The sequence below is a fragment of the Hydractinia symbiolongicarpus genome, chromosome 10 (assembly GCF_029227915.1).
Source record: "Hydractinia symbiolongicarpus strain clone_291-10 chromosome 10, HSymV2.1, whole genome shotgun sequence".
Classification (NCBI taxonomy): domain Eukaryota; kingdom Metazoa; phylum Cnidaria; class Hydrozoa; order Anthoathecata; family Hydractiniidae; genus Hydractinia; species Hydractinia symbiolongicarpus.
Genome location: NC_079884.1, coordinates 22,626,446 through 22,638,833, shown reverse-complemented (window position 1 = coordinate 22,638,833; position 12,388 = coordinate 22,626,446). Strand labels below are relative to the sequence as shown.

Genomic DNA, 12,388 nt, shown 5'->3' with positions numbered 1-12,388 from the left:
AAAATAATTCATCCTATTTTAACTAATGTTCAATAAATTATCAATGCTTTTCAATGCTTTTGTATACAAGACCACAACAGGTGAACCAATGGCACACATTAACATACATTAAAAGTGATACTACAAATTCTTTGATATTGCTTGAACTTGTGCTTCTTGTAATACTTCCAATTCAGCACGATAACGTGCCAATTTTTTGACTTGTTCTTTTATCATATTGTCTTTTCTACTCAACTCAGTTTGCATTTCTTTCAGTTCTTCTTGTTCATAGTAACTTGGATTAGTTATTTTATGTAATATCGTAGCTTGCGTAAAGAACATTTTCAGCTTTCTTATTGATTCTTCAAATTCATTCAAAGCATTGGTTAGAGTATCATCAGGCCCTTCACTTCGTTCTTGCATTGTATTTGTTGATAGCAAGATGTTAATATTACTCTTTAAGGCTTTTTCAACATTTTCTAAATAATTTTCATTTTTTTCCATAGTTGTAGCTAAAACTGTAAACAATATTCATATCAGTTGGAAAGCTTAAACTCAACAAATAATCACACAGCCGTCTAAATTTCTATTAATTTTATTTTTACAAATTTTGTGGTGTACATTGCTATTTACCTTCATGTTATTTTTTATTTTACTCTTGCATGCTTCCACACATAAGCAATAAGTGAATGTACTGAAAAACTTATGTTAGTTATTAAAACTCTTGTCAACAAAAATTTGTTAGAGTGAGTCAGAATTTTTGCTAACATATTGGCATTTATCAGCAGCTTAATGCTTACATGTATTAGAACTACGGATACATTTACAACATTTGAAAAGATTTAACATTTACTCTCCACAAGATTATAAACAGAAATTTTAAAGGAGGATCCGCGGTTTATGAGAACTTGCTTAGTATAAATAAGAAATTTTCTGAGTTAAAGATTGTGTTTCTAACAAACTGGATTAAGTTTGATAGGAAATATTATACTAGTTGTTCACCCTGTGAAAAAATCTATGGGTTGACTTACCAGTAAATGGCTTACTTTATGGGGGACTCTGGATGAAGCTGTACACAGTCATTTTGAAAACGCAAAATAAAGGTATTATAATATGGTGCTGTGTATGCTTAATTTTTACTATTTATTATTTTGTTACCAAAATTGTCTTATCTTTTGAAATTATCTCACTTCCATTACATTGCATACTTCAATCTTAAATCTCCAAAACATTGTTGGGTTTCTAAATGGAAATGGTTGTTGCTGTATACCTCGTTAGAGAAAGTAATGCATTCAACATTAATTCCAAATAGAAAAGCATCTTAGTACATAAATACAGTTTTCTTTTATTAAATTCATGTACTGTAATTAACACCAAAAAATCACGTTGTGGAATATCAAACTGGTTTTTGATCTTATACAAAGATGACTGCTTAATCCTCGTTTAAATCCTCTTCACTGTTGATCCATAACTTGACTGTATCCGTAGCTGCAGTGAGAATAATATTTTTGCTTGGATGTCTTGCCAATGAATAGATTGCATTTTTATGTGCACCTTTGATTTCCTTTACGATATTGGCTTGAATTAAATCCCAAATGTAAAGTGATCCGTCCTCTGAACCACTGATCACATGCGTATCTTTAGTAGTCAGACAGCTGTCAATTTTATACTCCTTATTTTGATGACCCTTAAATGTATTGAGTACAGCACCTGTTTCTTTGTCAATTAATCGAATGGAGCTGTCAAGAGTTGAAGCTAGAATACATTGTCCATCATTAGTAAAGCTTACACTGGTCACAGGTTCTCCCATGCAGTCCTCCTTAAGACAACCTTGACGAAGGTCATAATGACGTGTATAACCATCAACTGACCTAAAAATTTATAATAATTGCGTTTAACAAGAGTTTATGTATTTTCCCATGTTTGCATTTTTTTTTGTGTCCACATATGCATCAGTCAAACAACATCCTGGACATCTAAATATCAACTTTGTCTGAAGCATTTTCACAGAAGTTTGTATTACTGCAATGTTAAATATGTGCAGATGTGTCTGCCTGAATTTTTTATTTAACAAATAAAAATACTGCAGAGCTCACACATATGTTAATTTATTATTTATAAAGGAGTGCAAATCCAGCTGATGATGACAAAATGCCTATTATAAGCTAGAATAAAATTCATTTAACAAAGAGTAAGTTATTTCCTTATCAGAACAGTAAACAATAGTTATACATTTTCGCCAACCATTTTTGATGTATTCAAACATAGACCTAATGCAGTTATGCAGAAATGCAATGCAGAAAGAAAATGTCTAAGATTTTGCAACTTTATACACTTCTAATTTCTGCTTTGAAAAAGTTCAGTTTTGTGTTTCTTTATTTCATGTATTTGCTTTTAAGAAGCAAATACATGAAATAAAGAAACAAAAGAAAATAAAGAAAGAAGAAATACATGAAATAACTTGAAACAATAAAGTATATTAAAGTATAACATACTATATTACCCAGTTATAATTTCATGCTCTGAAACCTGAAGACTTGGTACACTATCTTTAGCATCATCCATAATTTGAATGGGTTCCAAACTTCTAGTACGGCAATCCCAACATCGCACAGTTGAATCGTAAGAGCCTGACACAATAACGGAGGATTCCTGCTTGTTAAACCGGACACAATTTACCCTCTGAAATAAAAAATGTTTTGTTTTATTTTTAAAAAACAATACTTATAAAGATGAAACTTTAATTTACTTATTTACAATAACTACGTTGGCAGTAATTATATGCAGATGAGAAAATAGTGATTTTGCAAATTAACTGATTCTGTGGATGTTATACTGACGAGAGCTTTAAGCAGCATTCACACAATTCAACTTGTTAAGCAATTTAAGTTGCTTTACAGGCCATTTCGTAAGATTTAGTAGGCGTGCGATGAATTGCACACCTCAATAATTTCGGGCATGCAATGCAAGTGCGATCTTAAAAAAATTTTTAGAGAAGCAAAAGTAAGAACAAATTTCCTTCCCCTTTACGCCGCACAGAGGCTACTGTTGTGTAAGGAACATGCAAAGAGCAAGTTCCAACAAAGTTCACATCCAGGAATTTAAACCCATGGTATGAAAAATTGTGAGTAAAGTCATTAATTAAACTTTGTAAGTACATGTGGGACAAACAATATATAATGTAAATTAAATTATGGAAAGTTGAAGCGTGGCTATTAACGGAATTTAACATTTCAATGCTAAGGATGGATCATAAAATTCCTTACTATAAAATAATATTACGTTACTATCAAAGATATTTTTTATTTTTTACTTATTTTGTTTTAGTTATTTTTGAACTTTATTTCTTCGAAAGACGATTATAAATATATAAACGCTACTGAATGGAACATATAAATATTTGCCATATTCCTTTAATAAATGACATAAATAATGCACATTTAAAATTTAATATAAAAATAGTTTTTTAAAAGAACCCAATACTTATGACCTCACTTCACTTAGTGTTTTTTTTCTCTCAAAATGATTTCCTTACCCTCTCTCTAAAACATGATTCTGGAGATCAATTTTTCTTTTGTGTTTAATGTTATTTTAATTATCTTTGCAATCACATTGAGCATATTGAAATTATTTGCTTCTGGTAATATAGCAGTATGGCAGACATATTTCATTATATATCATTTAGGTGTTATTGACATGTATTTCACAACCTAGTACCAAGGACTAAATTGATAAATGCTGTTAAAAAACAGTATAAAATGTTACAATTAAGTTTGAAGAATATTCTTCTTTCTTTTTTTTTCATTTGCTACTTTTAAACAACAGGTAGCCACAAAAAATGTTAAAAAAATTTGAAAAATACAATTAATAAGACACATGACACTTTGTCCTCCCCATTACTGCCACTCATTTTATTATGCACACTATGATTGCTAAGATGAAAATAGATAATAAAATTATACAAGCATGAGAAAAGAATCTTCTGTACATCATCTATAATAATTCAATATTTTGTTTCTTTTTATGCTAAGAAAACTTTACGTATAACAGATGTAAAAATAAATTTAGATCAAATCATTATTAATTGCATCTCTTGCTTTCTTGCTATTAATTTATTTATTTTTCTATTTAAACTTTATTAGATTTCTTTAAAATAAAATAATTAGCAAATTTATAAAAACATGCATTTTAACTATGCAGTTTTCTACGTACATGAAAAAGATTTAAGTTGAATTGGTTTAATGATACATTTTGATGATACATTTGATTACATTTTAATGATACATTTTGAACATGTTCTGATTTTGTTTTTACCATAATATGACCTAAAAAATTTCCAACAAGATGATTACATGCCTTTTAAACATACACCTTAAGTATATTACAAAACAATACCAACAAAAATTCATTTGCATAAAGCAAATATTTGAAACTTACACTGAGATGTCCTCTAAATTTTCGAAGCAAATGACCAGTTGCCACATCCCACAGTACTACAGTACGATCTGCACTGCATGAAACAACCTGACTGTTGTCAAAAGAAGAATCACAGTCCAATACTTCATAGCCATGACCCATATATGTTTTCAGTAATATTTGCTTATAAGGATTCCATAATTTTAAAGATTTATCACTTCCACAGGTTAGACAGTATCCACCATCAATGTTGAATCGGACAGCTCTAATACCAGCTTCTTTCAATTCCTTGTCATATTGTGTGGGTAGCGTTTCCACCATTTGTTTTTTAGTTGTCTTTCTGGTAATTGTTTATTTCAGGTAACTTAAGTTTAGATCTAACAAACTACAGTGGTGCAATTTTGTTGTATATACATAATATGCACAATTTTGTCACCAAGGTATAAATTCCATTCACCTCTCCCTAAAGGGAAACTGAGGTCAAGAATTTTTTTGTCCTAAAAACGTTCTATTACCCAGGACAAAAATAAGACTCAACATTTTTTTCCAAACAAAAAGTACATTGTCACTCACATCACCATTAGAGAAACTAATAAACTCAGCAATGAAGAGACGTGACATATGTTCGCAGCCATTTCTTGAATAACACTATGCCAGAGCTACACAAAGCACCCACTTAAAAAAATTATGAGTGCTATGGTGTGCGAAAAATCACACTCGTAAGCAAAATTTACAAGTGTGATGTGAATATCTGCAAGTGTGATTCACACTTTACTATTTTTTGTTTACCACAACGTTATATGTTATTTAAGCTCTATAGAAATGAATTTTGTAAAACGTATTAACCACGAGTGCAAAGTTAAAACAATGTTGATGTGTTGGCAGATTTGCTATCTGTTTTTGGCATTAAATATATTTCTAGACATTTTTTATTTCTCCTTCTACTTTTAAAAAGATTTTTTAAACTCTATTGAACATGTTTTTTCTTTGGTATTACATCACAAGAACATTCATCCGAAAGCTGTATTAAGGTACAGGACACCTAACCTCTCCCATGTTCTGGTTATATTTAACTTGCATTGATGCGCACTCTTCTCGCAGTATTCTCTGTGACGATGAAGGTTAGATTGACTTGTGGCATGGTTCCAAATGGTCTTCCGTCTTTCGTTCGAGTCTCAGTGCAATGCACCGGCCGAGCATAAGAGTGTCAGCATGAAGGAATAAGGCGGACTTTGATGTTTTATGATGTATGTTTTTAAAGGTCTAATCATGGAGGTACAGAGCAGGGTTGATGTTAGCCAGGATACCTGTCTCTCTTTTCTGCTTTTGCGCTTCGATGTCTGTCTTGCGTTTGTAACCCTGCTTATTTTAGCGCACTATCGCAAAAGGGAAAAATGATGAGTTTAATTTACTACACTACGTTGATATTTGCGCTACATATTGGAAGAATATCATAAAAACAAACTTTAATTAGACAGTAAATTCTGCCTCTCTCTCTCTATCTTGGGATGAACTAAAGTAGTATTCTTTTCTATTGATTTTTTAATATATTTTAATAAAAAACATATCCATCTACTGAGTAACTTCGGCAACCTTGTCCCCAAGAATTGTTGAGAACAAGGTTGGCAAAACTCACTTGAGCATAGGTCAACAGCTTATAGATCAGTAATTTTTACAACCTGTTTGTTGAAATAAATTCTTTTAAATTTAAAATAAAATCATGCACACACCTGCTGCTAACATCTTATTTTTTGTTTTATTGCTTAGACGGCTAGAATACCATGTTGAATTATTTTTTTTAAACAAAAACAAATCATTAGTACAGAGATCGATGTGGAAAGTACATTGGATTTTAACTTTGTTGCCACAGTATATTGTTTTTGGCTATGAAAGTCATTAATAATAACGAGTGAAAGTCATTAATTTGTGAGCTCTACTGAAATACTACGTAATATGGTCACGTGTCACTAAAAAGGACTGGAGCTAGTCTGAAATTTTTAACGAGCAAGAAGATCGAAGCAGCCATCAAGGCGCCAAGAAAAACAAATATTTAAAAAACGATATCTGGGGTTACATAAACTTTTAACAAAAAGTGAATATGTCATTGGGAATAACTTATGAAAATCTTTCAGGTAAGTCCAACTTGTAAAAGTACCTCAAGATCCCTTTAACCCTATTCGGTCCGGGGGGGGGGCGGATTCCGCCCCCCCTGACGGTTTTTTTTTAATAACTCCTGATTGTTTTGTTATATGGCTATGATACTTACTGAGTTTCAACATTTATCTATTAGACACCTGCATGCTAATTTTTTAGGTCCCATACCTTTCAGAGGCTTTGATATTGGCCATTACTCGAAACTACCCCTAAAAATCTCTATGAAATCCTTATAATGGGGAAAATATAATAACTCCTGGTAGGATTATCCTTAGAACTTGAAACTTGCAACACAACTTTGTTTCATCAAGAAGAATCATTTTGAATAATTTGAACACGTGACTAATCCGATTTCCCGATTTTGTCGGATTTTACCCGAAAATCGGAAAAAAACGGATTTTCGGGCAATTTTTGGCAATTTTTCATCCGATCCATGTAAAAACCGGAAGATATGTTAAATAACTTTTATTTAGCTTTCAGAAACTTCAAACAGAATGTAAAAATTCGCTCTAGAACAAAAGTAATTATATTTTAAGCAGATAGTGGCATTTTTAACAATTTTCAAGCTTTTGATGACGTCACAGAAAATGTGCTGACGCAAGCAAATATTTTTTGGCGCCATTTTGTTCCTTTTATGACGTACTATAAGTGTGCCAAGTTTGATTGAATTTGAACAACCCTATGAAAAGTTATTGAGGGGGGGCGGAATCCGCCCCCCCCGGTCATAGTATGTTCGAAAAACCCCGGACCGAATAGGGTTAATACACAACTTTACAGTTTTAGGGGCCACATCCATACTCAAATTGCCACGAGAAACGTCCAAGGGACGTTTGTGGGTACCTCTTAAAGTGCAATGGACGTTTCTTTCATGGCGAAACTACATTTTTGCCCACTACAATCAATGAGCGATGAGGAGTTGGACTTCACTCTAAAGACACGTGAATAAAGTGTGTTTTTCATGTGAAGGTTGATCTTTACAAAACTCGCGTTTGTGAGCAAAACAGATGCGAAAAATATCTTTGATTTTTTGTTTACTTTTTAATAATAAAAAATTAAAAATAATCCCTCTTCTTGTTTACAGAAATGTAATATTATTTAATTACATACTTTCTGGAATACATGGTGGAAATGTAAAAACAGGTCGCTTTCAATGGTTTCGCAATCGAATGAAGACATTGCAGTTCATATGCTTTTGATTTTTTTCTTTTAATTCTAGCGCGCTTTTCTCTTTGTAGTAAAAATTTTCGAATGCAAGAAATAATCTAAGAAGAAATAAAGTTAAAATGACAGTGAAAAAAAACCAAATATTGTCATCCTATCTTTATAGCTTTTCTTACTTTTGGAAAAAAAATGTTACTGTTACTACTACTACTGCTACTGCTACTACTAATAATAATAATAATAATAAACTTACTGTATGTTCTATAATGGGAAAGGTCTGTAAACAAAAGAATTGGGGGCAACAAATATATTCAATTCCAGGTGAAGGGATAGGCTATTACGCGTCAACACAGGACCACCAAAGAAACGTAGAAAAGGCATTCCACCTTTGTAGCCTTTGATGGATAGGTTTTTTCTATGGAAAAATAACTGCCACGTGGGTGGTTGGGTGGTTGGATGTCTTTGTTTGCTGCCGTAGATTAGTGGTTATAGCTCTCGTACTCTGTGCGGGAGACCGGGGTTCGATTCCTCTTGACGGCGATTCAACATGGGCGAGTGAATGTTACCATAGCCCCGGGTTAACCCAAGCCATGTGAGGAAAATTGGGAAGATGGCACACTGTGTGGGCCGTTGGATGTTGCCGGGAGTTGTCTAGTAGAGCGCGGGCTCTAATTGGGTCTGCGTAGCTCAAAATGAGGACTCTCCATCTACGCCATGGCCCCTCCTGGAAATAATAGACAGGGTATATCCCTCGATATTTGTGAGGCTAGCCATGTAAAATATGCACATCTATCTATCTAATGGCAAATGTGAGCAAGGATTAGGCCCCTTATAAAGTTAAAAATTAAATCTTTTTTGTTTTATATAGCGCTCTTTTGAGAATTAAAAAAGAAACTACACAGTTATAAATTAACAGAGCTTTGACTGTAAAGGAAAGTGGAATTTTTTTTTCGGGTTTAATTTAAGCGTAACTGCCGTGTACACCTGCCTCAATGATGCCAGTTTGGTCATTTATTTGTTGTATCATTATGTGTGTTTATGCTTGCCAGATGATTTATATAGGCAGAAAATCCTTTGAATTCTCTGTAATGGGGCTAATGGGTTCAGAAATGATGTCGTCTGGCAGACAAAACGAAATATACAACAAAGGCTGGTAGGGCAAAGCAAGCCATGCCATATCCGACCATGAAGTAAAGCTGCCCTTATGGTTTCTGGTTACGAGGACACAAACTTGATCAGGAAAAATATTTTGCAGACCAGCCGTATTTTCCCCGAATTTCCACAAAAATATATGAATCGTGTACACCACACGCGATACACACACGTTTTTTAGCAACAATGATTTTCTGTTTATCCAAAGCGTATTAATTCAACCAAATCATTAAAAACGTGTAAACCAAAAAAGACGCTTCCTCTGAAAGTAAAAAAAATGATAAACGTCCCGGGAGATTATTCCAAGCATTGCAGTATTTTTAACATATTTTTTCCATCCCTTTTCTTGTTCCATTTTTTAAGGTAAAAAATGAGTGAACGATGGCCTAATTAGTTAGACTCGTTTGTTCGAACAGCACAAAGATGTGATTGTGTAACACAAAAATGACAGCATAGAAAATTTATGTTGCAGCCAAAAAACTGCACGTTTTTAGAATTTTTAGGTCAAAATTTAAGTTAAAAGTTAAAAACATACTGAGCATTAAAAAAGTTTTCAAAATATAGTGTATACATAACATATCAAAGAAGGTAGGACATCTTCGTTTGGACAAAATTTAGATGTTCCTGTAAAAAACCCGTATAAATAAAGAAAAAAAATAACGTCCAAGAGAAAGGTAAGAAGGTTGTTGCCCGAGGGTCGCAATATCCTAGATAATAACAACTTTACTCTGGTCCTGAAATTAAAAATAATTGTATTATGATTGTGATTGTCATTGGCCTATTGTGTTTTCAAAAAGACAACAAACAAAAGTGCCGGCTATTTGTTGATTTTAAAAGCTATCTTTTGCTTTGCAGTAAATACGTTGTCGAGGTGGGAAGAAAATTTTGCAAAATTTAAAATGGACTACTATATATACTTGGTTATGGGTAAACGATATGCCACTGTACTGTCAAAGGTTTTATTAGGCTTATTTTTTTTTTCTTGTACATTCGTCTTCTAGCTATTTATTTTTATTTGCGATTCTAATCAAACACAAATGACTTTTGTTCTATATGCAAGTCTCAACTTAAAGTGACCTCTACATAAGACTATTTCATACGTATATATAGCTATTCCTCTCTAATAAAAAATCATTATAGCAATGTACAAATATTAAAGATAAGAATGAGAACCCCTTCTTGTATGTGTTAGAGCATTCCTCCCTCTCCTTTCCTTCTCAAATAAGCACCCCTTATTTAGAATAAAGTATTTAACGACTCCCTACTATACACACCTAATTCGGCAACATCACCTAATTAGGCAACTCACCTAGTAAGAAAAGATAGATAGATGTGCATATTTTACTTGGCTGGCGCCTTACAAATATCGAGGGATATACCCTGTCTATTATTTCCAGTAGGGGCCATGGCTTTGATGGGGAGTCCTGGAGTATTTAATGCTAGCTTGGAGCTATGCAAACTCAGTTAGGGTCAGCGCTCTGCCAAACAACACTCTGCCACACCCAGCGGGCCACACAATGCCCCATCTACCCAATTTACCTCACATGGCTTGGTTTAACCTGGGGCTATGGGAATATTCCATTGCCCATATTGAATCGCCGCTAAAGGGAATCGAACCATGGTCACCTGCACAAAGTAAGACAGTGATAACCACTAAACTACGGTGCCACAAGTAGTTAACAGTCTTTTTGAACAAGGCATACATTAAAATGATCATTATGATTTTGCGTACAAGGAATTAAGATGGTTGTCAGTGACTTAATTATTGTATCATGAAAAGAACACTTGTTTGTATGCTATTATGATCCCTTTGAATATTATACGTTATTTTCATTGTTACTTTTACTACCAATATTTTTATTCCCGGAAAGGTCATTATTAAAAAGGGATATAAACCTATGCAAAAACCTAAAATTAGATGAGTTTAGAATGTTTTCAAAGTTTTGTATATGCACACATATTCTGGCAGGCAAGGAAAGAAGGACCACACAGGCTATATTGGCTACGCTAATTTGTAGATTTTCAGAAATATAAGTTTAAAACTGCATTGGAATTGTTTTTTCTCAGTTATTATCTTGTCTGTCTAAGAACAGCATTTGCGTATTTTAGCATCAGTTTTTTTTCAGTCTTTAATATTATAGTCTGTTTTTTATATTTTTCCTGTTTAATGTGTACACATGTCCATTGTTCTTGGTGCAAAATCAAAACATTACCTAGAATTAAAACAAATTGTAGCTACACATTTGGCAAAGATTTTTATTGTTCAGATATGTGCTAATTTTCTGCCCGTCTTGTACCACATTTTGTTTCATGGTTTAGATATGCGATGTTCAGCATGCATAGAGCAATTGCGTACAAAGGTCTTGCGTGAGATGGCATGTTATTTCTTTTAAGCTTACACTGAACTAGGTAATATACAGCAGCCTGAAGCCACCAAAATCTAATTAAGGTTTTCACCTGACTCTTTCCCTTTCAAATGAAACAAGAGTGCTGCTAATACCTGCATATACATAAGGGGGAGTGCAGGTGACATTTTGAAAAAATTTCCTTCCAATTTTCCTCTAAAAACAAAAGGCTAACAGTGCTTTTATTTCTGTTAGCCTAAGAACAAATAAGAAAAACCCTCTAAGTAGACAGATTTGTGTGACTTCATCAACTATGTTTTAAGGAAATTGTATCAAATACAGCTTCTTGGACTTAGGCTTTTTAGGAAGAAATTTGAGGTTTTAAAAACACCACACTTGCTTAAGAAGCCTTTATTTTAAGTAGCAGGCATAGTGTGCTCTTTTTTATGTTAATCAACAAAACAAATGTCAGAACATTAATTTAACATCAATGACTTAATTTAAATTGACAAGTCATTACAATGCAGTTATAACTTTGAAGCCAAATATTTTGGAGACGGGCTGATGACGTTAGTTATTATTCACTGTGCAGATGACTAGGAACTACCTGGGACTAAAATAGGAATAATTTTATAAAGCTGGGTTGACCCACCCGTTTAGAAAGAGGGGTTAATTACGCCTTCAAAAAACCTTTAACAATTTTTTGTATCAACGGGTTGTGCTGACAACAGGAAAATTTTTATGCCACCTCCTATACATCATTTCAAATTCTACAAAATACAGGTAAATTTGTAAAAAAAAAATCTATGGTGCATCATTGGGACATTGCTCACGCAATCAAATCTCAAATGATGAATCTTTTCAATTGTTCTGCCTATGTAGTTTTTCTCATGGGCTTATCAACTTAGTAATATTAATGCTAAGTAACTTCTCAAGGTAATTATGTCCAACATACCTTGACTCATCATTCATCATCATCATTCTCGGCTTAACGTCCGTTTTCCATGCTATCATGGGTTGGACGGGTATATTAATGTATATATTGACTAAACTATTAAATACAGAACCTCACTTAATTCTAATATAGGTGATGTCAGGCATAATTAAGTGAAACTTCTGAGTCCAAATTCTCAAGAACTGATCAAGGTTATTTTAAACAAAATATGTATAAATTTCTGGAC

The 12,388-nt window shown here is 33.1% G+C and overlaps 1 protein-coding gene across 1 annotated transcript; it reads right to left on the bottom strand.

Moving 5' to 3' along the window:
- Nucleotides 1-1,304: 1,304 nt before the first annotated feature.
- Nucleotides 1,305-4,840, bottom strand: LOC130613151 (WD repeat domain-containing protein 83-like). Its single transcript, XM_057434477.1, has 3 exons — nt 4,417-4,840; nt 2,483-2,661; nt 1,305-1,850 (listed from the first exon to the last, which is right to left on the bottom strand). The coding sequence occupies exons 1-3, from the start codon at nt 4,714-4,716 to the stop codon at nt 1,412-1,414; spliced, it is 918 nt and encodes a 305-aa protein (XP_057290460.1). The 5' UTR covers nt 4,717-4,840; the 3' UTR covers nt 1,305-1,411.
- Nucleotides 4,841-12,388: the final 7,548 nt, after the last annotated feature.

Coding starts and splice junctions, on each gene's coding strand:
- LOC130613151 (XM_057434477.1), bottom strand. CDS start 4,716: ATGGTGGAAACGCTACCCACACAATATGACAAGGAATTGAAAGAAGCT. Junction 2,662..4,416: donor AATTTAGAGGACATCTCAGT/GTAAGTTTCAAA, acceptor TTTTTATTTCAG/AGGGTAAATTGTGTCCGGTT. Junction 1,851..2,482: donor GAGCATGAAATTATAACTGG/GTAATATAGTAT, acceptor ATAAATTTTTAG/GTCAGTTGATGGTTATACAC.